The following is a 27,869-nucleotide window of genomic DNA, read 5'->3' on the forward strand; positions in this document are numbered from 1 at the left end:
GGGCGCACCTCCCTCGCTCCCTTCCTACCGGGACGCAACGGGCGCGGCTACGCGAGCGGGCAGGGCGAAACCACACCCCTCCCCTCCCCCCCCCTCGGGGAGCTGGGACACGTACGCGCGAGACGCGACGGCTACGATGGGATAAACCCGTGTTCGGCCCGGGCGCGCGGCGGGCCTGAGGCAGGCGCGGAATACTTGGATACCGACGGGTAGTCGGGCGGAACGCTATGGGATGCGCACACGGCGCTGCTTCACGCACGCACGCACGATATATATACTCATATATAATAATAAAAAAGGAGATGTGTCATTTCTACGTTATCTGCGCCTACCCAGCCAGCCACCACCTACTACCCACTACCCGCCTCGTCCCCCCCGCGTCCACTCGACGGGACTCTGTCTGTCCTCCTTGCCTCCTCGCCCCTCCCCTTACCGATCGAGGATACAGGAACAGACGGAGATGGAGGAGGGGAGAGGGGAGGGAGAGTGCATAGTATACCGCCTACGCGTAAGAGATAGCAAGATGTGTCCCCGCGAAAGCACAAGGGGGGAGAGCGAGGAATAAAGTTAGACGAGGACAAAAGAAAAAAAGAACAAGAAGGAAGCACCAAGCAAGAGAGGAAACACAAACGCCTCGTGATTTTCGTTCGCAGCACCCAGACCTCTCGGCGCGGCCCGTTCCCCCCCATCCTCCCCTCCAATGTCATCCGATGCGATGCGATCCGATCTGATGCGGGACCGTATTCAGATGGAGGCACGGACACGCCACTGCCCGAACAGGAGGGATGGAGGCTCGTCCCCAAGCGGCGGTCAGTGGCGCCGGTATTAGTAGTAGTCATAAGCAGCTCCCCGGTCCCAAGCCAGGACGAGACGAGAACAGAACTTCGTTGATCGTTTTCTTAAGGAAAAAAAAAAGCCACTAAAAAAATAAATACCCCGAGCCATCGGGCCTAGGCATTCATCGTAGCTTTCCCCCGCAACACATCTGGAAGACTGGGAGCGGCATTCATCTCCACATCCGCCTTCTCTCCTCCCCGTGGCGTCTTCCTCCTTCCCGGCAGAGGCTTCACTCGCTGTCGTCCATGTCGAAGTCGCTCAGGTCCGCCTTCTTATCGTTGACCACGAAGCTGTCCTCTTCATCCTCGTCGTCGTCATCGTCGATAACGTACACGGGCCGCGACTTCGTCGCCGCCGCCCGTCCGGGTCTGCTGCTGCGGGCCGCCGGTCGCGGCGGCGGCGAGTCTAGCTCATCCTCATCCTCGTCCTCATCGTCGACTCTAGTGCTGCCCTTCTTCCCCTTACTACCGCCGCCGCCGTACTCTTCTTCTTCTTCCGAGTCGTCCATGTCGAAGTCGTCCCGCTTCGCCTTCGTCTTCTCCTTCCCCTTCTTCGCCGCGTACGCCTTCGCCGCCGGCGACAGGTGCGTTGCCGTCGTCGTCGTCGTTGACGCCTTGGACGGTTTCGCCTTCGCCGGTGCTGCCTTCTTCGCTGGCGCCTCCTCGTCCTTGCTCTTGGACCCGGCGGGCCGGCCACGGGCCTTCTTGATGACCGGGCCGGCCGAGGCCGCCGACTTGGCGGGCTTGGGGTCCGCCGACGCCGACGGCTTGGGTCGGCTCACCACTTTAGACACCGGTGGCAGGTCGTCGTCGTCGGCCGACAGGAAGCTGTCGAGCTCGTCGCCGCGCGTCTTCTTCTGCGGCGACTTGGCCAGCAATTCGTAGTTGGTGTCGTCGTCGCTGCCGAAGTCGAATGTCTTCGCCGGCTTGCTCGTCTTCACCTTGAGAGCCGCCGCGGCCGAGTTGGCGCCGCCGCCGCTGCCGCCGCTGCTCATCGAGAATAGGCTGAGCCGGCCTGTCCCGGCCCCGGACGTGCCGCCGCCGTCGCCGCCGCCACTCTTAATCCCCTTGACCATGTCGCCCACGTCGCCGAGCATCATGTCGTCGTCGTCGTCGTCATCTTCCTCCTCAGATGAGTCGTCCACGATCCACGTCTTCGCCTTCGTGGCTGCTGCCCGCTTTGCTCGGGCGCCTGGCGGAGGTGGAGCCTCCGCGGCTGGGTCTTTGGCCGCTGGCTTAGACTCCTTCTTGCCTGGGTTCTTAAGCTTGGCAAAGTCGTCGTCCGAGAAGGGATCCGAGTCTGAATCCACTTTGATCTCAGAAACCTTCTCCGGAGCCGGAGCCGCCAGCGTCGCTGTCGTCGTCGTCGTTGTCGTCGTCGCCTTCTTCTTGGCGTCTCCGTTGAACATTGCGGTGAAGCGCTGAGCGCTCTTCTCCTTCGGTGCTGCTTTGGGCTTTGGGGCTGCCTTCGCACCAGGCCTCGACTTGGCACCGGGCTCCCAGTCGTCGTCGCCCTTGTTCTTGCGAGGACGTCCGGCGCCGATCTTCTTCGACGTGCGGCGGCCCATCCTATGGATACCGGTGGCGATCTCGGCCTCTAGTCGCTGCTGGTTCTCCCACTCCGCTTCGAACTCGTCGAGGTCCCTGCACCAGAGATCCTTCTCGCTGAGTGCCTGCAGCTCGTCGCGCTCGGACTTCTTCTTGGCGATTTGATCATGGAGACGATCAAGCCTCTCCTGGGTGAACGACCAGATAGCCATCTACCGAGAGTTAGTGACAGGATTCAACCCTGTGTATGTGGGGGCAAACGTACGGAAAGGAGGTAGTCGTAGCCTCGTGCGTCCGAATCTGTGTCTGCCTCTTCCGCTCCCTCACCAACACCACCCTCCTCCTCCTCCTCCGACTTGGTCTTCTTCTCTGGCCCTTTCGAGAATGCTTCGTATTTCTTCTCACGAAGTTCATCGATGATTACCTGCTTCTTCTTGCGTGACACCACCAATTTCCCATCCATAATCTCTCGGACGAATCGAGCTTGGTTGCTCAACTTGCGGAATTCTGTGTCGTAGACTGAGATCCAGTGAGACTACAACGAGTTAATGTGACGATTCGGCGCGAAGGTGTGGGCAGAAACATACCCTACGTTGAGTGTACATTTTCATCCTGTACACGTAAAACTCCTCCATAATGTCCTCAACCCTGTCGTATTTGCGAACCATACCGCGGCTGTCAAACGCCACCATGTTGGACGTGGCAACTTGTTTGACCAATTTGAACTTCTCGAGGAGACCCTCATCTAGAGCCGCCTTCATGTTCTTCTCGTCCAGCTGGATCTCGAAGTGGACATTGTTATGGTCGTTAAATTCCTTGTAGTCCTTGATGAAGGAGGTGACCTTTTCACCCCGGATGATCTCCTCTAGCTTCGCCTTGAAATCGTCGGTCCACACGCGGATGGGCAATTCCGTGACAATCACCTCATTAGGGTTTTTGTCGTTTTGGTAGGCGATACCGTTGAATTGGTAGCGGTTGTTATCCGCAACCTGCGGAGTACCCTTCCAGCCTCTGAACCAAGGGATCATCGTTTCGAACGGCTTCTCGTCATCGCCATCCAAACGCCCCATACGCCGCCTCAGATTCCTGATGATATCCATCGGGTGATAATTCGGGATGGATGTGCTCCAACCGGTGCCGATGCCGTCCGCACCGTTCACCAGAATCATTGGAATAACGGGCGCGTAGACCTTTGGCTCGATCTTCTTTCCATCCTCAACATAGTGCTCCAAATTGGGTTCGTCCAAGGCGCAGAACACGCGCCGGGCAAATGGAGAGAGACGGGTGTGGATATATCGGGCGCTGGCAGCATCAGAACCGCCGGAAAGTCGGGAACCGAAGTTTCCGCTCGGCTCGAGACAGTTGACGTTGTTGGAGCCGACGAAATTCTGTGCTAGACCGATGATGGTTTGCTGCAAAGAGATGTCGCCATGATGGTAGGCCGTCTGCTCCGACACGTACCCGGCCAGTTCGATGACCTTCTTGTCCTTGACCAGGTTCCGCTTTAGACAGGCGTAGATGACCTTTCGCTGGCCTGGCTTCAGACCGTCGATAACCGAAGGAATGGACCGCATATTGTCTGCTATACTATACAGTATCAACTCCTTGTTGACAAAGTCGTCGTATGAGACTAGCTTTATCGAGGGGTCGAGATAGGTTCCAGGTACGAAGCCGCCGATCCACTCTTTGCGGGCGTCGGCCTTCTTCTTCGAGAAGGCTAGTTCGAAGAGTTCTGCCTCGTCCGGCTTCATCACGTCGAACTGTTTCAGATGGTTGTCGAGATCGTTGAAGTAGACTTGAGCATCCTCGTTCGAACTGGTACCCAGACCCTTGAAATATTTTGATTCCCATCGTTTGAGTTCTGACTTGTGCACCTCTTTCCATTGCTCGTACTGGAATTGGGTGAAGAACGATTTGAGCCTCAGGGGCTTCTTGGGGTTCGACCCTTGCCAAACCTTCACGATGGGGGTAGTGAATTCCTGGAAGAAGTCCGGGATCTTGAGGAGTGAAGGATATTGGACTTGGAGGAAGTTGATAAGAAGACCTTTGATATGGCTACCATCGTGATCCTGATCGGCCATGATCATCAGATGTCCGTACCGGAGAGACTTCGTATCGGTATAAACCTGCTTGTGTTTTAGCCCTAGGAATTGTTTAATATTCTGAATTTCTTGGTTCTTCGTGATTTGGTCGATCGAGGCGTCGCGGACGTTGAGCATCTTGCCTCGAAGCGGGAAGACGCCAATACGATCAGGATCGAGGATGGCACGACCAGCGACAGCCAGACTCTTGGCGGAGTCACCTTCGGTCAGGATCAAGGTACACTCGTGGCCGTGCTTGGTACCCGCCAAGTTGGCGTCGACGAGCTTGCTGTTGCTAATCCTCGAGCGCTTGCTGCCATCGCTTTTCGCCATCATCTTATCGGCCTTGGCCTCGGCGAACTGTATGATGTTGCTTATGGCGTCGGTCTGGCCAATCTTCTTGAGGAACAATTCGGTCAAGGCACATTTGCTGCCGAACTGGCTGACCTTGGTTGTCATCTGCTCTTTGGTCTGAGATGTGAACGCGGGGTTGGTGATCAAGCAGTTGATGAAGATGAAGATGTGGTTGCGGATATGGTTGCTCTTCAGCGAATGTCCCTTCTTCTTCTTGTTTAACGCCTTCAGAAGAGACTCGCAGATTTGATCGGAGATATAGTTAACATGCGTGCCACCTGTAGTGGTTGCTATGGAGTTCACGAAGGAGACCTGCTGGAAGGACCCGTCCGAGACCGCGAAGCCGATATCCCATTCCGGATGGGCCTTAGACTCGTCGATGATGACTGTCGCGCTAGGTTCGGCGCCCTCCTCAGCGCCTCGCTCTCGCGCAATCGCCTTGGCATACATTTCGCAGTACGTCTTGAAATTGAGCTTAATGTGAGTGTCGTTAAGGTAGACTTTGATGTTGCGAACGGTGCCGGCCATGTCGTAGACCCGGCGATAGAGCAGAGACTCGAGGTCGTCGTCGATGCCATTTTCCATGCCGAACTTCTTAAAATCTGGCCGGAAACTGACGCGGACGAAGTCGCTCGACTTGCTATTCGTGATTTTGGCCTTGCCCATTTTACCCATGTTGTCCGTCCATGTCTGCTTGTATCGCTTTCCGTTCTTGGAATCCTGGCATTCGAGGGTGAACTCGGTGCTGAAGACGTTGCAAAGCTTCGCACCGTAACCGTTTCGGCCACCGACAGTTTTCTTCTCGTTGTCGTCAAAGTTGGAGCCGGCAAGGAGATGACCAAAAACCATTTCCGGAATGTAGACGCCCTCGGTGCCGTGGATCTCGACCGGGATGCCTCTGCCATTGTTCTCGACAGTGATCTTACCCTCTTCACGGTCAATCGTGACCTTCATGTAGGTCATACTGGAATCTCGCTGTTTATTGTCGGCGGCGTTGACCAAGATCTCGTCGAATATCTTGTACAGACCAGGCACAAAGCCAACCTTAGGTCGCAGCTCCATCTGCGTCGTCTCTTTGTTGAACACCCACATCTGCTGCTCGGTGCGCTCGACTGAGCCGATATAGGTGTCGGGTCGCTTAAGGATGTGTTCCAGTTGAGTAAGCTTCTGGTACGTCTCCGTGGCCGTCTTCTTGCCTGGCTTGGGCGCGTCGACCATCATGCTATCGTTTTCGATCTCGCCTAGGGGCTCACCGCCGGACTTCTTAGAAGTGGACGCCTTCTTTTGTTTCTTCGCGCTTGGCGGGGTGTTGGAGAATCCCGAGGCATCGTCGTCTTCATCATCACTCTCGGTCTTGGAACGCTTCTTGGAGGCGGTCTTGGGCATTTTCAAAGTTGTTTGAACCGTCTTTTTTGGCACGGCCTTGACTGCAGGCTTCGCTGCAGGCTTCTTGGCGGCTGCCTTGGCCTTGGGTTTCTAGCGGTGCGCACCGTTAGCTCTCGATACCCATACGATGCGTGTGTGTGTGTATATGTGTGTGTGTGTGTGTGTGCGCGCGCGCGTACGTGTTGTTAAGTAGATGATGGGAGGGGGGAATTTGTCTCATACCGGCTCGGGTTCGTAGCCACCAGAATCGTTCTCGAAGTCTTCGAAGACCGAGTCCTCCATGTCGGAATCCATGACGGCGACGGGTGCGGGTGACGTGTCGCGGGTGCGAACGCGACCCCGAGGGACGATGTGGTGGGCGTAGTAGGCGTCGCTGCGCTACGCAACAATCAATTCACGCTGGACCAATTCACAAGGTGAGAAATGGTAAGAGTTGCAGAGCGCCGACGCGATGGGGAAGGTGAAGGGTGAAGTAGGCGACTCGATATCGCAAGTCGGAGTGGCCAGAAGACGCTGATCTTTTTTGTCCCCTTCTTTTTTCCAGGGGAGGGGCCTCCGGAGGAAACGGTTGTGGGGGGGAGATTGTCAGCAATTGGTCTGCTGGCAGACGGGCCAGCCCTGTTTTGGCTATGCTGCTGTAGCGTGTGCAGTGCGCGTGGTGCGCGTGTACATGGTATGTGTGTATGAGGCGTGCTGTGGTATCGTACGTGTTGTTTTTTTGTGTTGTGTTGACGGTATAATATCATGTTGTTCCTATAATAATACCATGTTCGCTGTTGCGTCGAGGTAAACAATCGTGCCCGGTCGCGTCTGGCTTCCTTGCTTGGCGCTGGTACATGTTATCGATAAGACTCAGCGTTCCGATTAGGTACCTGAAGGTACCTGAGATAGGTAGGTAGGACGTATGTAATTTCTGTGCTCGCTCGCTGCCGCGAGGTACCTACCTCATGTACTTACGGTAATAGTGCCCCTCGGGTCCGATCAACGGCTCGCGATAGGCCGCCACAACTCCCGTAGGTCTCAGCCACAATCTACATGACCCGGACTCTACGTTCCTTGACAGGCAGGCAGCAGCCACATACATGGCTACCTAGGTACATACCTAGTATCCGCCCAATATCTTGAAATTATTCGTCACGTGACCCTCGCGAGAAGCGGTTCCTTCAGTTCAACCTCCCCTCACCCTCATGATCTGCTTTGCGCCTACAGCCTGCCGCCCTTCCATCGGCCGACCATTACTCCTCGTGACCACATACCTACCTACCTTTTCTACCTACCTACCTACCTCTTCTAGACCCAGGCGGTTGTTCCTCTCTTCCTCCTCGTTAGATATACCTAGCTGGGTCGCCCGTCTACTACCCCCCCCTCTTATATCCCCTCCCCCTACCCAGAAGCACCCTAGTCCGCGGCCAACTGTGAAGTGGGCATGCGATGCGTAGTTATCGTTACTCCAGACCTCGGCTGGATGTCTCCCCTATCGTCCCCATCAGACTATTAGTCCAGGACCCAGTCACGAGGAAATGCTAGGGGTGGTGCTAACCGCTTCGTTTGTCTGCCTACCGTTCCTTCAGAATGGTGCGGACACGGCTGCTCCCCTCCAGCTCGGTGTTGTTCTAGAGAGAGCCTCGTGCCGGTCTGCTTGTCTACGTGCCTCGCTATCTTTCCGATCGCAGTGACCTCTCGCCTCCTCGTCTCACCGGAACACATGGCCGTCCTTTCTAGAGACCTTCCACGGGCAAGGAGCAGTAATTCTCCGCCGCGCATGTGCTGTGTGACGCCCTTTACCAGTGTCGACAGGCAGAGACACGCAAATTTCCCGAACTCGACCGTACCCCCCCCGTAGCTTTGCTGCGGAGTTGCACCATGCATGGGAATCACCAGTACTGTCTCCTGCCATCCTACGCTGTACGACCGCAGGCGCCGTGACAATCATCGCCTGGAACTTCTATTCTTACCGGGAATAGCCCTACGGAACCTCAAGCTTGCCCTCTTTGGGAACTACAAGAGGCGAGAGACCCGACGAGGCCGGATCGTTTAGCCCATGCCATCTGCCTTCCTTGCCGTCGGTGCCATCTCCCGCCTCTGTTAACACTACTTGTAATGACAGCTAGGATATCCTTTCCGCCCGCCCGTCTGCCGGAACCGGTGGGGCGACCTGAGCCTGGCGTGGCTTTTGCCGCCAACAGCAGGGAAATACGATATAATACTGTGGAAATGAGACTCTCTGTCGAGCAACAGGTATCTCAGCTCTCCTCCGTGCTTGCCGGACAGCTTGTATTCTGCCCACGCTTCACAAATGCTATGCGTTCTCTACTTGTTGGTTTTGTTTGTCAACACTCATTTGCGATAGCGCAATCTGCTTGGAGCTGTAGAGTCTGGTTGCATGGCGGGAGGCCGCAGGCCCTAGTGTGGTCAGAACCGCAACTCGCTGGGAGACAAGCACAAGGGACTCATTGACTCGAGGCTTGGGCGTCCCGCGGAGGCAGCGTGCCGACTACCCAGTTTATACTGAAAGCTTCGGGGCGCCAGAGGAAGGGGGAGGGGATATACCTAATATGACTAGACAATGGCCGCTCGCCCTAAGTCGCGGTGAGAGGCAGAGGTGGGAAAGGAGCAGTAAAAACCCATCGAGTTACCTAGGCGTCTCCATTCCCCCCTTTTTTCGAACTCTTTCCTCTATTTATCACTTCCCAGCTCCGATCTCTAGAAGCATTTTCTGTAAATATCTGGGGGGGGGGGGTTGTTTTCTTTTTTTCGTCCAAAATCTAGCCGCGAGGAAGGTCGTGCGGAAATGAGCTGATAACTACGTCGACCTCTTAACATCTATGCAACCTACCACGCCTCTTCGACGGGAATTCTCAGGTAGTTGATGGAACTACATCTCTGTTCCACTCTCGCATGATTTATTCGTGCGTACTGAATTCTTGAAGGAAGCGTTGGTTCAATGTAGCGGTAGCTACAACTCCTATCCCCCCTCCCTGTACTCATTATGTTCGCTGCCGATGCCAGGTCTTCAAAGATGTCCCCACTGCTTCTCGAAATTCTCATGGGATCCTTTCGGAAACAGGTGAAAGAGTCCTTGCGTAGCTCCCGGATAGGCACAGAGCTCTCCACCAAGCGAAACGCCTTCGCGGCGGTCAAGCCCAAGACTGAGCTCGCGTTCCTGTCTTAGATGGGAGAACAGCGAAGAATTCCTCGCCTAAGCGGAAGGCTACGAAGTGCTCTCTCATAGACCGACATCTTTACGAGATGGGAAGCACTAGGTACACGTATGTCGAGTCTAGCAATCGCTGTCTAGGATCCAATATGCTTATTACGGGCGTTTTTCTTTGTTCTACCCTCTTGAGAAACCCGGCTAACCTGGTAGCTTGACGGCAATATCTGCAGCTGTCCGTGAGGTTGCTTTCTGTCAAAACTCCCCTATCCATTTTCAAACAATCCCGGTCCCTGTTTGGGCTTTCCGCCGGGAGTATTTGCTGTGTCAAACTCATTTGTTGTCTCTAGCGACAGATCCGCTGCGTCATGTGGTCACCTGTGGTCGCCCCTTTTGGGTCAGCGCCTGGACTGGTGAGATGTATTGAAACCGGCCTTACCTCGATGCTGCCCTGGAATCCATGGACCGATGTGATACATCTAGTATTGCCTGGGACCATCTAGTCGACAGGGCTCCGGAATCGACCTCACCATCCCGCCATGCTACAGAGACGAGAACCCTCTGCTGCCGAAGCGCTCCGTTAAGGCGCCGTTCTGCCGCCAGCAGTGTCCCCTTTAACTTCTAACCTGAACCTCCCGAGCCCGTCGCCACTGAAATAGAATAGCACAGTCCGGGGATGCTTCAGTCCTCTCCTACTACCGCACTCTCCCTCCTTGCCTCGCTCGACAGCCTCTCTCGTCACCTATCACATTAGCAACTTTGAACTCGATCCTGTAAAGAGCGGTGGGCACACACAAACGGGCTTCTCTTCTCTCACAGGCCGATTCCAAGACAACTTGAACAAAGAAAGCTGCACCGAATATCACGACCGACAAGGCATCACCGGACACCGCCCAAGTGCTCTGCATATAGCTGCATGACTGGGTGCAGTCAAGAAAGAGGCAATCTCGGTCCCCTTGTACCAGCATGGGCTCGCCGTCTGGCGAGGGCGTACTTCAGCAGTTCGTCTGTTTGCCAAGTTGAAAAGGACTTGGCTTCCTCTCCCTGCCCCTTTCTGGTCTGTCGACGCAAGTCCTGCCTGTCTTGAGTCCCTCTCTGCCCAACTCATCCTCCCCCCTCCCCGGAACCCCCCTTCGTAGACGCCCATCCGTAACGCTGCTTGCATCAGCCCTCCGTCCGTATTCGAGACATTCCAACCTTCCACCGCTACTCACCGCCATGCTATCCTTGGCCTCTCTTCTTAATCCAGCCCCTCCAGGGCCACCAATCAATCGGTTATCTCCAAGCCCAGCCTCGTCATCATCCCCGACGGCTTCTCTGCTGGAGGAGTCGACTCTCGTAGGCGAATCTATAATGGCGAGACCGAAGATACCAAAGGACCTGGCACGTCTTCCTAAGAGCAGACCTAAGGGTGACGTCAACTTTCATCCCTTCGAGAGACTGGACGAAGCTTCGCTCCGCCAGGTTCGAAAGTTCCGCATACACCCCTTCGGGAATATACAGGACTATTCCCGACACATCCCCTACAACAGCGGGAAGAAGGATTTCTACGAGAAGACGGGTCGAGAAAGCTTTGAAGGTAAAGAACATTGAGACACCAATCCCCCCACCCGGAAAAGAAGAAAATCGTTATCCTCATGGGACGCGATGATCGTCGTATTAACCCGAGCGCAGTTTTTCACTATGAGTTTAAGGTACCGGGAGACGATACCGAGTATACTGTTATGTGGGATTATAACGTCGGTCTCGTCCGTATGACTCCTTTCTTCAAGTGCTGCAAATACCCAAAGGTTAGTCCGCTTCTTCGCGATCCGCGGGAGACAACCGGGCCTTACGATCTGAGAGTTGGCTAAGCGTCGCAGACAACTCCGGCCAAGATGCTGAACTTGAATCCCGGACTCAAGGATATCACACATAGCATCACCGGGGGTGCTATCATGGCTCAGGGTGCGTATCGTGTTAGGAACCACGGTCTCCTTTCTTTATTCTCTTCGGAGACGAACTGACAGATTCTTGGAGCCGATTTGGAAAGGATACTGGATGCCATACCAGTGTGCCAAAGCCGTGTGCGCGACCTTCTGTCACAATATCGCAGGGGCCCTGATACCTATATTCGGTCCTGACTTCCCCTCGCTCTGCACCCACTCGGACGCTCCCGAATATAGCCGCATGATCATTGATCGTGCAATCGTAGTCCAGGCTACGAGGGAGGCCGAGAACTTCCGCAGATTCTACAGCAACCCTGTGACCTCCTCCCCCTTTGCTGGGGGGAGTTCTAGCCCGACGACGATAGATAGACGCGCCGTGCGCCGTAGCCCCTACGACGGCCACCCCAAATCGCTCCCTCCTCATCCTCAATCTCACACACACCACCACCACCACCACAGCCATACTCGCCATACTCACCGCCATCCTAGTACCCGGAAGACCTTCTTCCAGGGAACCAACCGTGATAGCCCATATAAAACAATGGGTGACGTGGATGGAGGCGACCTGTCGCCCGTAGTACCGCCCCAACGCAGCAATATGGGGACACGGACCGAGCGCTTCAATCCCTACTCGCCGATTCCTCCTCCTCCTCCTCCCTCCTCCGCTTCGTCTTTACGACCCGCCATAACTGGCGGCGGCTGGACACCGGCGAATGTTGTGCTACCACCCCCTCCACGCCATCATTACCATCAGCAGCACCACCACCACCACAGCTCGTATGACCCGCCCGCGCCGAGCCCCTGGCTGAGTGCCGTCCCGCGCTTCACCACCACCGCCCACCTGCCGCTCTATCAGCCGTCTCAACCGCAGCCGACAACGCCGCACCATCAGCAGCCACAGTCGCAGCCACAGCTGTGTATAGGCGGCAAGCGATCAGCCGACCACGTCGAAGCCGACAACGAGCGCGGCGAGGACTGCGACGGCACCGGGGCGCGTAGACGACCCGCGGAAAGAGAGGGGCCGGAGGCCAACCGGAGGGCTTGGACAGCCATGGCGACGAGGAAAAGCAATACGGAAGCGGAGGAGACTACGGCAGCGTCGGACGCCTCTCGTCAGCGGAGAGGCGGCGGCGGCGAAAGCAGGAGCGACAGCAGCAAGCAACCGCCGCCGCGGCCGATTCTCGGGGGCGCGGACAAGAATGCGGCGCTGCTGCTGATGAACCTCAGCGTCGGCGACGCGCCGGCGCCGGCGCCAGCGACCAGGGGCGAAGCAAGGACGGCGCACGGAGGGGGACCCGGGGCCGGCGGCGGTGTCGCGGCCGCGTCCGAGACGAACCCTGCGTGCCACGACGGCGCGTGCCCGCGTATCAAGAGGATCCGGTCGAACTCGATGTAGCCCCCGCGGTATACTTCGGCAGGCATGTCGTCTGTACCGCGCATCCGTGCGGCGTGGCGAGTTGTCGGCCGAGCCATGAAAAATGTGGGTGAGGTGGCGGACTGGGGGAAAGGGGGTGGGAGGAGGAGAAAGGACACAAGGAGAATAAGGGATCGCCACTTAGCTGCCTGCCTACTGGCGTGCCTAGTTATCATCCTACCAAATCCTTGCTATGAGCAGTACTACTTGGCTAGCGGGTTACGTCCTCTTCGCTGCGGGTTAGGCCGGATTGCATAATGCCTAGATACAGGTCCGGTCTGGATGCGGGGAGGAGAGGCAAGAGAAAGTGGAATAGGAATGGGGAGGGGGAAAAGATACGGTTCGGTGGCTGCGGTCGGGACTAGGACCCCGGATGCTGGGGGCCGGGGGATAGCCAGTCCTCGACGTCTTGGATACTTTGGAGGTAGAGCGGATGGGACTTGACGATGTCCTTGCTTGCCACATACACGCACATCGACGGGCAGGCAATAGAGCTTACCCTGAGGACCACCGCGCGTCGTATGTGAATGCCGAGGTTGAGAGAATCGAGGAATGCGTTCATTTAATCGCTACCCCTCTTCAGTATTGCGAGACATTCAAGCCTGGGTGGGTAGTATCAGCGGCGGTCGTTGACCTCCACTTTCTTTTATCCCTTCTCAAGCGCCTCTACCCTTCCTTTGTCTCCCCGCCCGTCTGCCCGAATCTTCCCAGCTGGCGGACATGTACCGGTAGGCAAGTAACCTTTACCAGCCCCTCGCGAGGATACCTGCCCCCCCCCCCCCCCCCCCCTTAACACACACTCACCCACTCGCGTCAGCCTACGCACCCGCGCTGGCGCCACTCTTCGCCGCCTTACGGTCCTTGAACTCGCGGACCCAGGCGGCGGCGCGGGTTTTGGGCAGGACGTAGATGCGGAGGAGCTGGTCGACGACCTCGACGTCGGCCGAGGTCAGGGTCTTGAGCAGGGACGCCTTGCGGCCGACGCGAACGAGCCCGCCGGCGGCCGTCTCCATGTAGCACTCGACGGCGGCGGCCGACGCGTACTCGCCGCCCTCGTCCCATGGCGGCGGCAGCACGTACGCCAGGTGGTCGGCCAGCGTGTCCGCCTCGCCGAACGCCTTCACCAGGTCCGACAGCATGTGCGCCGGGTAGACCAGCACGGCCGGGAACGCGAGCGCGCTCCTCGCGTCGTCCGGGTCCGGCACCAGCCGGATCGCCGCGTCCTCCAGCTCCGGCGGCCGCGCCGTCGCGCGCGTGCGGATGCCCCGCGCCCGCAGCGCCGCCCGCACGAGCGCCGCCCGCCGCGTCTCGCGCGCCGCGCGCTCCGCCTCCGCCCGCTGCCGCGCCGCCTGCTCCGCGGCCCGGGACGCGATGTCGTGCGCGAGGCTGCGCAGCGCCTCGCTGGCTGGGTCGAGCGCGAGGCCGGCCGCGCAGGCCGCGCTGGCCTCTTCGACGCGGCCGACGGCCAGCAGCGCCCGCGCGGACCGGTAGTGCGCCTTGAGGTTGCGCGGGTCGAGGCGCAGAGCCGCGGCGCCGTCGAGCCAGGCGCTGCGGTAGTTGCGCAGCTCGAGGTGGCAGGCCGCGCGGTTGGCGTACAGGGACTCGAGCACGCGGCGCTGCTGCGCGACCTCGCCCGCGTCCTCAGCCGGCTCCGGCGCGCCCGCCGCCCGCTTGCGCTCCTCCGCCGCGAGGACCAGCACGCCCTTGGTGTAGAACTCCTTGGCGTCGGCCCAGCGCCGCGTGCGGAAGCACTCGTTGCCGCGCTCCTTGAAGTCGCTGCCGACCTCGAGCGGCGTGCCCTCATACGCGAGCGCCCGCAGCGCTTCCGTGTCGTCGTTCTCCTCCAGCTCCGTCATGAAGAAGGGCATCTTCTTGAGCTCGGCGACTACCTCGTCCACCGTCTTCCGTTCCGTCATCGCCCGGCCAGGTGACAGCGCCGGAAACGGCGCCGCCGACGGCAGGGCGTCATCTTGTGATGGCGATGGCTGTGTTGGTTGTGGCAGTGATGGTGATGGTGACGATGGCTTTTGTGTGGGTTCTCCCTCCCGTTGCGACTCCGATTTACGGTCAGTCTCGACTTGCGAGAGCTTAAGACGCTCCGCTATTTCGTCCGTGATCTCTTCGGCGTGCATCCCGAGTCACTGGCCTCTCAAATTCCTTGTCCTTCGAGTTTTCTCTTTGCCGAATTGGTGCCTAGAATAGGTCCTTCAACCTCCTAGTTTGGATATTCCTGGGCACTATTTCACTGGGTATATCCCCCGAGGTCTCTCGCGTAAAGATGCGGAAGCAGTTGTTATAGCGTATACTGCTCTCCCCACTCTCAATCGTGAAAGCTACTCCAAGACTGCGATTTTCGCGACGTAGCAAAGACTGGATGACTTAGGTATTTATTGAATGGTGGCCGAATTACATCGAGGTATGCACCAACTGGAGTGTGTAGTCATAAAGGTGGGGTTTGGAGTTGCTCTTTACGATATGCAGTTATGCATATATTCGTATTAACGAGTATACCCCTATATCCTCCCACAGACGTTGAAGCCTTCCACTCTATGTGTCATCGTCTATGCTACAACGCCATTCGCTTTTGTTTCTTTCAGAGGATCATATGCCGACGCCGGCAATCCCTCCCCGTTGACCTCGGCCAGTGTTTGTTTGAGGGCAGCCAAGAACCTCGTAACCTCGTCTTCGGTGCCGACTGTGATCCGCAGGCAGCCAAGGCAGCCGTGCTCCTTGCCCCGGAACCGGACCACGACGCCCTTGTTCTCGGCGAGCGTCTCGTATACGGCGAGCGCCGTCGCGTTGTCCGGGTCGCCATGGGCGTTCAGCATCTCGAACAGGAGGAAGTTGCTATCGATGCCACCACGCAGCCGCCCGACGCCCCGGATCTTCGGCAGCGCCTCGAGCAGCCTGTTGCGCTGGCGTACCAGCCTCTCCTTGTTCACAGAGACGGCGGCGAGGCCCTCGGGCGACACGACGTACGACGCGAGCGCGCTCGTCGGGCTCGAAATGTTGTACGGCGCCTTGAGGCTGTTGAGTAAGAGCGCGACGGGCGGCGAGGCGAATGCGACGCCGAGCCGGATGCCTGCCATGCCGAATGCCTTAGACAGCGTCTGCATGACGACGAGGTTCGGCCACTCGGCGACCCACTCGGCCAGGGATGTACCCGCTGGCGCGAAGTCGACGTACGCCTCGTCGAGGACCACTACGCCGTTCCACGTCGGGTGCTCCAGGATAGCTCTTACGTCCTCCTTGCCGAGAAGCGACCCCGTCGGGTTCCCGGGTGAGCACAGATATACTAGCTTGATGTGTTCCTCCGACGATAGCGCCTCTTTCACTTTAGCGACGTCAAGGCCGAACCCGGGCGCCGGGAATAGCGGCACCTTAACTAGGGCAACGTCGTTTACCTGCGCCGACACCGAGTACATGCCGTATGTCGGGGGGCAGACCAGGATGCTGTCCCGACCGGGCACACAGAAGCATCGCAGCAGCGCATCAATGGCTTCGTCGCTGCCGACGCCGACGAACAGGTTGTCCGGCGTGATGGTCTTGTCCGTGTGGACGTGAGTGTTGCGCAGGTCGCATAGCAACTGTTTCAGATCCCGCTGGTGCGGATCCGGATACCGGTGCAGACCTAGGAAGTCGATCTCGGCGCCAGCACCCATTGACGCGGTGGACACAGCGGTTGCCGTCAAGGGCGGCCCGCAGGCGTTCTCGTTGGCATCCAGGAGGATGTTTGTGCCGTCGTCCTTGTAGTCACTATACGGCACGTTTGCTGTGAGCGCCCACGCTCGGATACGATGAAAGAAGATTAGGTCTTACTCTCGCGCGCATCGGTACGGCTCGAGGGCGAGGATATTAGGCCTCGCGCAGGTTTGAAGATTGAAGGGCGACATGACCACTACTGATCGGCCAACTCGGACGACAGTACCTATGCCTTTGGCCCGTTTTGCTTCTGAAAAATCGATGCTGACAGGTCCTGGATGTGTGTCTGGCCTCTCATGTAAATCATTCATAAATAAGGTGCCTTATCAGTAGTCCGTAGCTCGGTTTACAAGGGATTTCTTAGTGAGTCAGCTCTCGCCGCGGTGTAGGTAGGTATATCCGATCGGAGGGGCTTGAGAAAACTTCAATTGGCTAATAAGGTGGGGTTCGTTACTACTTAATTGCATGAATGCAAGTATACAACTTACGCCCCAGCCAAGTGTCACCATCTGAGTCCATCTTCAAAGCGGCGACGATTTCAGACTCTAACCGCCCTCAAAGGGCATAATATTGGTATCTTTATCACAGTTCCTCGTAGACTACGTCTATATGTATACCCTATATTCGATGCTGGCGTAAGAAATTCATGTATTAGGCGCGGTAAACCGCAGCAAAAAGAGCTCTCTTAACCAATCTCCTCAGGAGACCAACGTAAAAGATACATTAACTTTTAAGAATAGGAACAAGTCTCGCTATGGGGCTTGAATACGGTAATCAAAGCAATCAGCCTGCTCAAAATATCTTCGTCTCGAAAAGTAAAACAGCACGGTGCCCTCCCCAACGCCAATTCTTATGCTTTATGTCTGGCATGACATATCGAACATCTTCCTTCCATGCGAGAACCCAAAGCTAGGCCCTAGTCCGAGGGTACGGTCCAAGGTTCGGCGCTTCCTAGCAGTTAATATAAGCGACGACGACGGAGCTATTTCTAAGTATTGATATCGAGCCACCTTAGCCCTTGACGTGCTTAATCTCGCCAGCCTTGAATGGGGGTGGTGCCCTCTGGGAAAGAAGACCCTGGACCGTCTCCAGTGCAGTCATCTGTTGGCCGAGCCCAACCACGCCATCGAAGCCTCCAACGTACCATTTCTGGCCGCATTCCGTACCCTTGGCACCTCCGGAGCAGGCCCTGGCGGCGGCGGCGGCGCTAGGCTTCAGGAGCTCCTCGACGCGACCGAGCGTCGAGGGCATCATCCGCGTCGTGGCCCACATGAATCGCGAGAGGTAGCCCTTGAAGGACTTCATGTCGTTGTTGCACGTTCCGTACGGCTCGCAGGCTTGCTCAAACATGACGTTCGTAGAGTTGTCAAAGGGACTGAAGTAAAGATCGGCTCCCTTCAAGAGGTTGTTGGTGCGGTCGGCCCACACCTTGTCGCCCTCTGTGTAGTTGTAGAGAACCGCGGCACCGTACAAGTAAATCCCATGCGAGTACGAAAACGACAGTCTATTCAACTCGGCGCAGTTGTCCCGGCGGTCGGCACCATCGTAGACGATGAAGGTTTTGGGGTCGATGAAACCGACCTTCTCGGACCAGTCCCATACTTTTTTCGCCCACTCGTAATAAGTGGCATTACCGGTCGCTCGAGCTAGGCGCGCTGACAGTTGAAAGAACCCGCCATTGGAGACACTGTTCTTGTAGTTCATGCCATTGGGGTTCGACTCGAATATCTGCCAGGCAAGCCCACCTCCACAGGCAGTCTCGTCCCACCTCGGGGCCATGGTGTTGAAGGTGTTGATCGCGATGTCGAGCCACGGTGGGATGTTGTCGTCGGGCTGCGGGAAATTCCTCTCGGCAGCCTCGAGGATAGAAAAGCCCCAGAAGGCTTGGTCATCGTTTCCTTCGGATCCAAAGTGAAGCGGGTTCATCAAATCAAAGTTGGGGCCGACTTGCGACACAAGAGCTTGCTTGATGACTTCATCGTAGCTGGAATCACCAGTGTAATGCGAGTAATCCAACATAGCTCCCCAGGCTGCGCCTGCTTGCCACCAGACTATGTAGTTCGAAGTCAGCGACAGACGAAGATAATACCGAGGACAGTAGATGCTAGGGGCAGTCTTACAATGTGGTTGAGGGAAAACAGCAATAGTCTAAGGGACATTATATTAGCTTTCGCAACTTGAAATTAAGAGCAGTGTTACATACCTCTGGAGTGTTGGTCACATTTCCAGAGTAATAGGACATAAGCCCATGGGCAATCGTGCTAGCGACACTGCGTATCGATGCTGCGCGTCGATTAGCTGCTGTTTTCCGGAAACCCAACTAGGACAGTGCAAAGGTGCCTACATGGACTGTTGACATCGAGGTCTTTGGGCGGGATGAATATCGCTGCCAGCGCGGCAGCGTTGACAGATTTGACAAACATTTTCGAGTTCGCGGATGACAGGGATAATTTTCCTTGTAGTGGTTCTAACGGGATATCGAAACCTGGAAACAGGTCTTGCGTAATACACTCTACAAATCTGAACTGGGACCGATTGGGAAAGCTAAGGAGCACACCCGGTGCAGGATAACGAAAGGAACCGGTCGGTTATGATAGCGAGCAAAGAGACAATGAAATATAGAAAAATCTATAAGAAACAGCAGCCGTCTAGATTCCCGGAAAGACGCCTGTTAACGACTCACGCAGGCCTTGAGTATGCTAGAAAGGAATAAGGAAAAGGAGGGGAAAGGAAAGCACACCAAATCAACGCTGATTGAACGTGAAGAGAGAGTAAAGACAGAATGACATATAACTCGAAAGGAAAACACGCACTGATGAGAGAATCCACTCGCGAGGGAGGAGTTGGGAGGGACGAAGGGGGGCTTTATTCGTGTCATCCTAGAGAACAAGGAGTTAAAGGATTACTGCGGTGGTGTATCGGGTTTATTGGTGAGGTATCCGCAACACGAAATCCCCATCATACCAAGATACCTACCCAGCCTACCCCGATCCCGCTAGCATCGATCTTGAGTCGGCTGGATCGCATATCGGCGTGGTTGCATCGCCTTGGTTGGCTAGCAGGTCTGGGGCCGGAGAATACGAGGCAGTCCGTCTTCTGCTCGCAGGCGACGCCATGCTGAGGCATACTCAAGGAGACGCTGAAGGAGGGCGAAGAAAATAATAGCGGCTAAGGGGGAGACCAAGCCTTACCCGGGCGTGCAGATGTCCAGGCCTAGCCAGCCACCAATCCGTCGGGCGACTATGAGGAACTCTAGATCCATCAGGTGGGAGAAGGGGTAACGTCGAAGATGGCGGGCGGTAACGTCGAAGAATTAGGAGACCTAAGCGCGGTGCCTTTCGGGAAGGACGTTTTGTACCTATGGTTGAGAGGAGCAAGGAGTGCCAAGGCGACGGGGGTCTGATCAGGACCCCCCGTCGGCCGGCCATTTGCTGCTTTGCCGTACGTAATCAGGAGACAGCGCAGCTTGATTGGCTGTTAATCCACCGCGATTTCTAGCGGGGCTGAGGCAACCGCACCGACCGCACCTTACCGCACCTGAAACTGCGAAACCGCGACTTTTCCGAACCTTCCTGATTCTTACTGGCTGGATGTACTTTCCGCCTTCTGCTATTTCCAATGCTTGACCCTCTTGCCTTCCTCCTTTTCTCAGGTCGCGCCTTTAGGACCAGGCAGGCACGAGAATACCCAGATGCGGCACACCTTGACGGCCTGCTTATGTAAGATTCCGCCTTGCTCGTTTGTCGCGCGACTGTCTTGCGGGTCGCTTAGGTACCTGCCTACCTACCGTAGGTACCTAGGTACTTTAGCCGATGGCACCTACCCACCTACACCTATTTTCATTTACCCACAATGGAATACAAGCAATTCTATTTTCATCACCTTGGTCGCTTTCCTATGTACATGCCTTCTTGCGCAACTGAAATCGTAGCCATATGCTCAGAAAGCCATGTCAAGTGTGAAAAGGCCTTTACATTTTTGACCTACCTGCCTACACATCCCAACAAGCTGGCATACACAACAGGGCAGGTCTATCCCCGCGAGATCTGATATCACGACGTTTGCCATGTTCAATATTGAGCCGGGGATCAACCCAGCGTAGAGTCGCATTGGCGCCGCTCTCGGCCTCATCATGTAGCCCGATAAATGCTACTAGGAACGCTCCTCGGAAGCCCGACTGATACGTTGTTTCACATTTACGGCTATCTTTATCTTTGGCTTGCCCCCCATGGGATCACGTTCATTAGAGTGACCTGATTACCGATTCGATGCAAACCCTCAAATCTTGAATCTAAATATTGACATTTCGTATCCGTCCACACCTGTAACCCACAGCTTCACTCATCGAGTTGAAAGCGTGGCAAGTTGGAAAATAGCCAAACGATAGACACACTGAGAGTTCCAGCCCACGTCGAACTCCCAGGTACGGTTGTGAGAGGTTACGTGCCGGAGTAATTCAGGACTCACAGAAACTGCCGTTGCTCTAATGCCTAGATGTACCTAGGTGGAAATTATCCCCGGGTCAGTCCATATAATAATCGATGGGGCAGGATCTCCTCAGGTGGGCGGTGGTTAGAGAGTTGTGAAACCCTAAATTATATGCAATGATTGTACGAATAGATCAAGTCGGCAGGTGAACCGACGACATTTGCAGATTATGTGGGAGCGTTGGTCTACCGATAGATAGGTAGGTAGTTATTTGCCTATGAGACTGGAGCACTGTGGTTGCATAACGATAACTTGGAGTAGACGGGAGCCTCGGCTTGGTTATGGTGGCCTTCCACTGACATGACTCATTCCGGAATCCAACTTGAGCAGAATCCGGCTCGGTGGAGTTCCCGCTGTCGGCGAGTTGGTGTTATGGCCTAATCGGCCGTCCCGCAATTCGGCTTCAAACAGGCCAGTAATTATACATGCAGCCGATCGCCCGACAACTCGGTGAGAAAAGACTATGCAAGAGATTAGCCTTCGTTACCTAGCTGCTTTCTAGTGCGAAATGCCTGCGTCAGCGAGAAGATGATGAGACTTGATTCGGCCCTCCTATGCCCGCTTGTCGTGCCATTCGCCTTGAATCTCGTCCGTGTGTTCACGTAGCTCGTTTGCTACTGTGTGCACTTTCTATTATGTAGACCCAGTGGATATGGATGGACCTGTGATCATGTGTGCCAGCTTGCGGTTACCCATTAGAACGAACTGATTGTATTGCCCTGTCTGCCACCTTCGTCGTGACTAGGGCTACGAGCTGTTATCGTCTAGGCCATAGCACGGCGCACGATAATACATTATGCCGACCATGTGACGGTATTTCCGAGTCCGGTCGTCGCTATCTTAGGGCTAGTCGGCAAATATGAGTCCCGCAAGTCCAGAATCGTCCCGGCTCAGTTGAGAGCGCTAGAGTAGAAATGACCTTTAATAACTGCGGGAGCTCGATTCGTTGGAATTAATAACGTGTGTCGTTTGAGTTGCGCATTTACGAATGGCAGTTGTCCCAAGTACCACGGGGCTCATATCAGGCGGTGTAAACCTAGAGGATGGAGAATTTAAAAGGAGATAATTTTAATAATAACGAGAAGCTTCGGGTTTCGAAGCCACCCACGCAGATAGGCAAGAATGAAAAGAAAAAAAGCGCCAAAAGAGAGACTGGTATAGGAGGAATTTAACCTCCACTGCTGGACTCGCGGGGAATCGAACCCCGGACCACTCCCATGCTAAGGGAGTATTATACCACTAAACCACAAGCCCCGATGACACCACGTCGTGTTATATATTTCTATATACTTTCTATCCCCGATATATAGGTAACACGCTTAAAGGCCTGGATCCTTTCAAGAGACCCGGCCAACACAGGAAACACGCATCGCGATTTGTACCGCACCTTAAACTCATTAACACATCTCTTTGACTTCATATCCCTTAATTTTTTTTCTTACCCGTTATTACCGCCACCTAATACCAATGCCGGTTTTAGACTGTGCAGGCATAGTTAGGCAACGCGTACGTCCCTGCCGTCGGACAAAGATGCGCCCCTTTCATGAGTGATCGGGCTTCGACGAAAATTTGCGCAAACTTATCTCCACAACCACTTAGCCAGGAGGCACCTGAGCGAAGGGATCGAAGGCCTATGAGTAGAGAGTTTAAATTACGTAGATGTGTAAGCCAGAGCCTAAATGCTCGTTATCGTCAAGGATACGAGGGTTTAAGGCGTTTCAAATTCCCGAAGGTGGGTAACTGAAGACATCCATACTACTTGCATGTACATATATGTGGACTTTTGAGTATGATAGAGCGAGAGAGGCTTTTGTGAATGCTGAGAAATGGCTATAAATGATATGAGCGGTATAAGTGGTGCTTAGGGATTCGGAATATATAGAAAGGGATTCCGGTTTCCTCTCACCCGTGAAGCAATTGCCATGGTGCTCTCGTCTTTCAATTACTCACTATATATATATATATATATATAATTAATCGTGACCCCTAGCCTCTGGGGTCTCCCTTTCATTTATGGATTCTCTGCCAGCCTTCGCCTTTATGCTCACCCACCACCTTCCCCCTTTCGTATTCACACCCGCATCTACACCAACCCACACGTGCCGTTGTGACGACGACGACGACGACGACGGATTATGAGGACGGCTGCCCACGTCCTTTAACTCGGATACCGAGTATCTTGCTCACAGGCAACCAACTCCCGTCCAGCCGAAGTAGTATATTCATGAAGATATAAAATATTTGTAAATTCTTCTGTGTCTTCCTTCTCCTTTGATCTATTTCGGCCTTGGGCGTATATCGACACGCCAAACAGCTGACCCTCATAGCCAAACCAGTCAACATTTAGTCTGACGTCATCGGCTAGCTTTAGCTAACATACCTCTTCCACAATAGCGTTGATATGTTGTTACGTATATACACCTACACACTTTATTTTATTGAATTCACGAGACCCTCTAATATTTTGGGATTACCAGTCCTATCCTGCCCCTTCGGCAGATTCGTTCCTTCGATCATCATTGCCGGACTTTCCCCAAGCCACCACATATAATTTTCAGGAAAGGGGGCGCGAAGAAAATTTTGAGGGAGGAGGAGGTGAAGACCGTCAACTGCCCATACGATAGGGGAAGTCCAGGTGAGGTCATCCAAAGTTTTGGCAAGCCCCGAGGAGGAGGGGGAGAGGGTTAGGACCGTTCAGGATGCCGCTGAGAACTGGGGAGGTCTGGTGTCGGAAGGATATAGGACATTTCAACTGCCTTCCAGCGTGGCGAAACTTAGCAAAACTTTCTCTAGACGATTACTCGACCTAGAAGCGGGCGAGGAAGGTTTCATGAGAGGAGGGACCACGTAATCTACCGTTAGGATCACAAGGACATATAGTCTTCAAGATTTCTTCAACCCTAAATGGGAGGAATATTCCGGCGAGCAATTGAGATCGGTCAGCAGTAGATAGTACCGCATATTAACGGAAAGTTCGAAGAGAGAGGGCAGAAGAAATCTCTCCCGACCTTTTTGCTCCGCTCCCCGCCTCTCTTACACCGGGAGAAAGGAAACATTGAGGACTAATCCAGGTAAGCTCTAGACCGCTTGCGACGTTTGGGTCTTCTAGTAACGGGAAAGGCTAAACAACGGTGGGGCGTGTCGAGATCCACCCACCAAGAGAAAACGGGTTATAAGAGAGAATTAGGTGTTCTGCTCTGTCCGAGGCGTCCGTCTGTGGACGGCTTTTCGTATATAAGGGGGAAGGGAGGAACGGATCTCATACCTCATGTTCCGGCAGCACATCAACCTGATATCTAACTACTCCTCGACTCTCCCCTCGAGATGCAGTTCTACGCGATCTTAGCACTCTTTGCCGTGGCCATGGCCGCCCCGTACGGACCTAAACCCGTCCCGTACGGACCTGAACACGGGCCCAACCCGGAATGCAAGCCACCTGCATACCGCTGCAAGCCTGATCTCACGGGTTGGCTGGTCTACGGCGTGAACGGCCGCTACTTGGTACGTCACTACCTCCCTGAGTCTCCCTTCTTATATTATTGTTATCGAAGGTGACCGTCTGCTGACGCATTGCGACCGATTGTTATCGTAGGACGGCGGAAGTTGCCCGCTGAATACGACTTGCCAGCATATCAACAACTTGCCCTACTGTATCGATGAGGACGGAGGGCACAGCGGAGGGTACGGCGGAGGGGACGTGGGGATTCTCACCCCACCCATGACAAACAGGACGAAGGGGGTCTCCGAAAAGAAGGGATTGGGGAGAAGGCATTAGACATACTTTCTCTGTTTGCTGTTTCGCTGTCCATCGTTAGGTTCGGTTTACGGACGTTCATTTTAAGAATGACCTAGGTCAACACGTAGCAGCAAAATTTCATACCGTGCGGGCTGTCTCGCGATGATTAAAGTTATCCCGGCCGGTTCTTAATTCTGTACTTACCTACCTCGGATACGATAACGAGTTACAAACTTAACCAGCGAACTACGATACTATCACGATAGGCCATGCCATCATTTTGCGCAGTGAGACTAACTACCTTGCCCTATCAGCATAACGCACGCGCATAGACACAGGGACGCAGTAACGTCTGCGGAATAGCATGTTGATTAACCTCTCAAACCGGAACCGGGAACAATTCGTTGTCGAAAGAAAAATGCATCGTCCATCCACTTGGGGAGGGAGATCCGTCGAGGAGCCTGCTCCGTCCCTGGCTCCTATCGCACTTCCTTATCCTCCTGCTCGAATACGCGAACTCTGGCAGGCTCAAGCAACAAGACATAGAGATATATAGTTCTAACGCGATTCTTTCACGACCCCGCCTCTCGCAGTGTCACTCCCAGGGACGATATGTAAGAGTCCCGTTCGAAGGTACGAAACCTCGTAGCGCAAGCGTAACTTCAACCATGTAAGAAGCGAGAGTGGTGGTCTGGGTATATATCAACGCCTACGACGCGCTCTCGCGGCTCTTGCGGTAGTTAGCCTGTAGACACAATGCGTTAGCCATCACCGAAGCAGCTGGGGAACAGATACAGGTCCCCTATATGTCTGATGACGTCAACTAACCTCCTGCTCAATCTGGAGACCCTCGATGATGGGGGCGAGCTCGCTAAGGATCTCGTAGGCCTTCTTGTGATATTCGACCTGGGCAGCGACGAGTTCGGCGAGGTTGCGGAGGGGCTCGGGAGTATCGAGAACCTAAAAAAGAAGGCCCTGGGGTTAGCGAAAATCTCTTGCTTCTTCGTTATTGAAATGGCGGCGGACGGCGGCGAATGTTTTCGCGCGTAGTACGTACGTTCTTCATGACGCCGACCGCCTCCTCGGTATGAGTGACGAACTCATCCTCAGCCTTCTCAATCTCCTCTTGGGCCTCGGGGCTCAGCTCGTCAATAGCAGCATGATGGTCGTCGCGAGGCGACGAGGCCGCGGCGGCGCCACCGCCACCGATCTTCCAGGTCGTGCCTTTAGCGCGGGACTTGACCGAGTCGAGGGTGAGGCGGGCCTTCTCGACGTTCTTGCGCGCGCGCGTCGCGAACATCAGGTTCGTGTTGAGCGTCGTGTTCCAGCCGGCGAGGTATCGGCTTTGAATCTGGGCGTCCTGAGCGAGCCGGGCTTCGCCCACCCGCTCGCTCGCCAGCGCATATTTCTCGAGTGCCGTCGCCAGCGGGTCTTCGCCCGCACCCGTGTGCTGCTGGTGCAGCACCCGCGAGCTCGCGAGACTCGCCCGCGCGATCGCGTGCGAGAACGTCTTGGGCTGCGGCTTGGCCGAAGGCGGCGCGGTGAAGGCCGCCTGGGCCTCCGCCGGCGTCGTGGCTGCCGTCAGGAGCTGCACCCTCTCGCTCACTGTCCGGCCGAGGTCCGAAAAGGTCTCCTTGATGTTGGGAGGATAGTCGTAGGCTTCGTGCGAATATTGCGAGCTGCATTATTGGTGGTATTGCATACGTCAGTCTGAAGCGCTGGCCGCTAGTAGCAAATGCTGAGATAGCTACGCTTGGTAGCTAGGTATAGCGGGGTACTCACGTCACCGCCAGCATCTTCTGATGGACCTGCTTAAGGGCATCGACACGCTTCTCAAGATCGATGTAATCGGGAGGGAGCTCGGTCTACAAGCATCTATCGTCAACGACATATTCGGCATCTCCCCTCTCTCGTGTGGAGGGGGCGGGGTGGGGGGAATACTTTGTCCTCAGCCTGACCCAGTTGCTCCTTGGTGTATTGAAAGGTACGAGAGGCGAAAGGGGTGATTTGGGAGCCGATAGAGCTGGCATAGTGTTAGCATGCGCACACTGGCTATGACGGTGCGCTCCCCGCCCACCGCAGTTTCAGGGTGGGCGGGAAATATACCTCAAGCTATTGCCAAGGGCTTTGAAATTGTCCATTGCGGCAGTTGAGGGGGAACGGGGTGGCTGAGTCGGAATGTTCGGTGCTGATTTGGTCAGGTTCCGAGGTTCGTGTGCTCGGTGATCGACGACAGTGTTGAAGATTCGATGTTTTGTCGTATCTTGTAGAGAAGACGAGATCAGATGCGCTGCTGGCGTTGTCAGGGGTGCACACGCAGTGCTGCTGCCAGTTGAGCTGACCACCGTTATCTACCCTACCAAGGCTGCAAAATTGTGCGTGTACTAGGTATACTACCCCTCTATTGGAAAAAACGGTGCGGGCGTCTCCCGTATATTAGCATCTGTAGGTACCTAAGGTACTACCCAAAGTTCCATGTACCTACTTCACGTGGAAAGTAGCGAGAAGGTACGCAACCCTAACCGTAACAACTGCACCTGGCGATATTACGGGATTCATAACGTAAAGCAGAACGTTTATAGGTACTTGTAACGTTTTAAGTACCTAATTTCCAGTCAACTTAGCTTACCCCTCCACACGAAATACGAGGCAGGTACCTGCATGTGTATTTACACGTGACTACGGCACGTGAAGCCGCTGGTAGCGATTATCCAAATTTTCATCATTTAGCTTGGTTCCTGTCAGTTGAAATAGAGATCTATCTGGTCCTCTCTCTTGAAGTCCCTCGTTGGTTGACTCTGGACGGGCCACGAGCTTCAGTCTCCGCTTATGTCTGAAGACCACGCGGCTCAAGCATGGAAACACCGGGATGCAATGCCAAAAGGCAACTCGAACTAGCACGGCCTAAATTACGGCTATTATCACCCACGTAACTGAGTGTCTTCTACCTGAGCGATCCGGGCACGATTCCGAAGTCACAGTCCTGACATGACGGCGGACGCGTCTAGACCTTTCATACGGTATCTATATAGGTATATTCCGGATTCTATCAAACCAAGAAGCACGATATTCCGTGTTCGTATCTTGGTGTATATTCAGCCGTTTTTTCTGTTAAGGAATGTGCATTCGCGGTGGTATGTGTATGCATCAGTCAACTTGTAAGAGAAAATGGCGTGCTGTGACGCCCTAGTGTGTCTGGTGTCGTGTCCGGAGTTTCGCTGATATCACGGATATCACCGACC

General features: G+C 55.1%; 8 protein-coding genes and 1 non-coding gene across 9 annotated transcripts; 2 read left to right on the forward strand and 7 right to left on the reverse strand.

The window, feature by feature from the left end:
* Positions 1–281: 281 nt before the first annotated feature.
* GGS23DRAFT_281704 (uncharacterized protein) lies at positions 282–995 on the reverse strand. Its single transcript, XM_051512560.1, has one exon. It carries the CDS (start codon positions 837–839, stop codon positions 351–353), a length of 489 nt encoding a protein of 162 aa, XP_051375372.1. The 5' UTR covers positions 840–995; the 3' UTR covers positions 282–350.
* On the reverse strand, positions 953–6,687 carry GGS23DRAFT_281691 (type II DNA topoisomerase). Its single transcript, XM_051512559.1, has 4 exons — positions 6,428–6,687; positions 2,972–6,295; positions 2,650–2,919; positions 953–2,596 (listed from the first exon to the last, which is right to left on the reverse strand). The coding sequence occupies exons 1-4, from the start codon at positions 6,497–6,499 to the stop codon at positions 1,067–1,069; spliced, it is 5,196 nt and encodes a 1,731-aa protein (XP_051375373.1). The 5' UTR covers positions 6,500–6,687; the 3' UTR covers positions 953–1,066.
* Positions 6,688–10,712: 4,025 nt separating this feature from the next.
* Positions 10,713–13,006, forward strand: GGS23DRAFT_615213 (uncharacterized protein; the record flags this gene model as incomplete). Its single annotated transcript, XM_051520705.1, has 4 exons — positions 10,713–10,938; positions 11,034–11,149; positions 11,222–11,306; positions 11,392–13,006. 4 exons carry the CDS (start codon positions 10,713–10,715, stop codon positions 12,681–12,683), a joined length of 1,719 nt encoding a protein of 572 aa, XP_051375374.1. The 3' UTR covers positions 12,684–13,006.
* A 487-nt stretch (positions 13,007–13,493) lies between these two features.
* GGS23DRAFT_615217 (TPR-like protein) lies at positions 13,494–15,047 on the reverse strand. The gene has a single exon (XM_051520706.1). It carries the CDS (start codon positions 14,831–14,833, stop codon positions 13,520–13,522), a length of 1,314 nt encoding a protein of 437 aa, XP_051375375.1. The 5' UTR covers positions 14,834–15,047; the 3' UTR covers positions 13,494–13,519.
* A 215-nt stretch (positions 15,048–15,262) lies between these two features.
* GGS23DRAFT_602933 (histidinol-phosphate aminotransferase) lies at positions 15,263–16,594 on the reverse strand (the record flags this gene model as incomplete). Its single annotated transcript, XM_051519399.1, has 2 exons — positions 15,263–16,457; positions 16,521–16,594. 2 exons carry the CDS (start codon positions 16,592–16,594, stop codon positions 15,263–15,265), a joined length of 1,269 nt encoding a protein of 422 aa, XP_051375376.1.
* Positions 16,595–17,253: 659 nt separating this feature from the next.
* Positions 17,254–19,130, reverse strand: GGS23DRAFT_281786 (glycoside hydrolase family 76 protein). The gene is made up of 4 exons (XM_051512561.1): positions 18,748–19,130; positions 18,607–18,686; positions 18,524–18,551; positions 17,254–18,454 (listed from the first exon to the last, which is right to left on the reverse strand). Exons 1-4 carry the CDS (start codon positions 18,824–18,826, stop codon positions 17,415–17,417), a joined length of 1,227 nt encoding a protein of 408 aa, XP_051375377.1. The 5' UTR covers positions 18,827–19,130; the 3' UTR covers positions 17,254–17,414.
* A 2,943-nt stretch (positions 19,131–22,073) lies between these two features.
* On the reverse strand, positions 22,074–22,145 carry GGS23DRAFT_t20. Its single transcript has one exon. It is a non-coding gene; the product is annotated as a tRNA-Ala (tRNA).
* Positions 22,146–24,060: 1,915 nt separating this feature from the next.
* Positions 24,061–24,868, forward strand: GGS23DRAFT_551508 (uncharacterized protein). The gene is made up of 2 exons (XM_051515354.1): positions 24,061–24,392; positions 24,484–24,868. Exons 1-2 carry the CDS (start codon positions 24,216–24,218, stop codon positions 24,664–24,666), a joined length of 360 nt encoding a protein of 119 aa, XP_051375378.1. The 5' UTR covers positions 24,061–24,215; the 3' UTR covers positions 24,667–24,868.
* Positions 24,869–27,000, reverse strand: GGS23DRAFT_551510 (BAR domain-containing protein). Its single transcript, XM_051515355.1, has 6 exons — positions 26,734–27,000; positions 26,569–26,650; positions 26,410–26,492; positions 25,685–26,306; positions 25,456–25,587; positions 24,869–25,372 (listed from the first exon to the last, which is right to left on the reverse strand). Exons 1-6 carry the CDS (start codon positions 26,766–26,768, stop codon positions 25,337–25,339), a joined length of 990 nt encoding a protein of 329 aa, XP_051375379.1. The 5' UTR covers positions 26,769–27,000; the 3' UTR covers positions 24,869–25,336.
* Positions 27,001–27,869: the final 869 nt, after the last annotated feature.

The sequence above is a fragment of the Durotheca rogersii genome (assembly GCF_024521655.1).
Source record: "Durotheca rogersii strain YMJ 92031201 chromosome Unknown GGS23scaffold_3, whole genome shotgun sequence".
NCBI classification, from domain to species: Eukaryota; Fungi; Ascomycota; class Sordariomycetes; order Xylariales; family Xylariaceae; genus Durotheca; species Durotheca rogersii.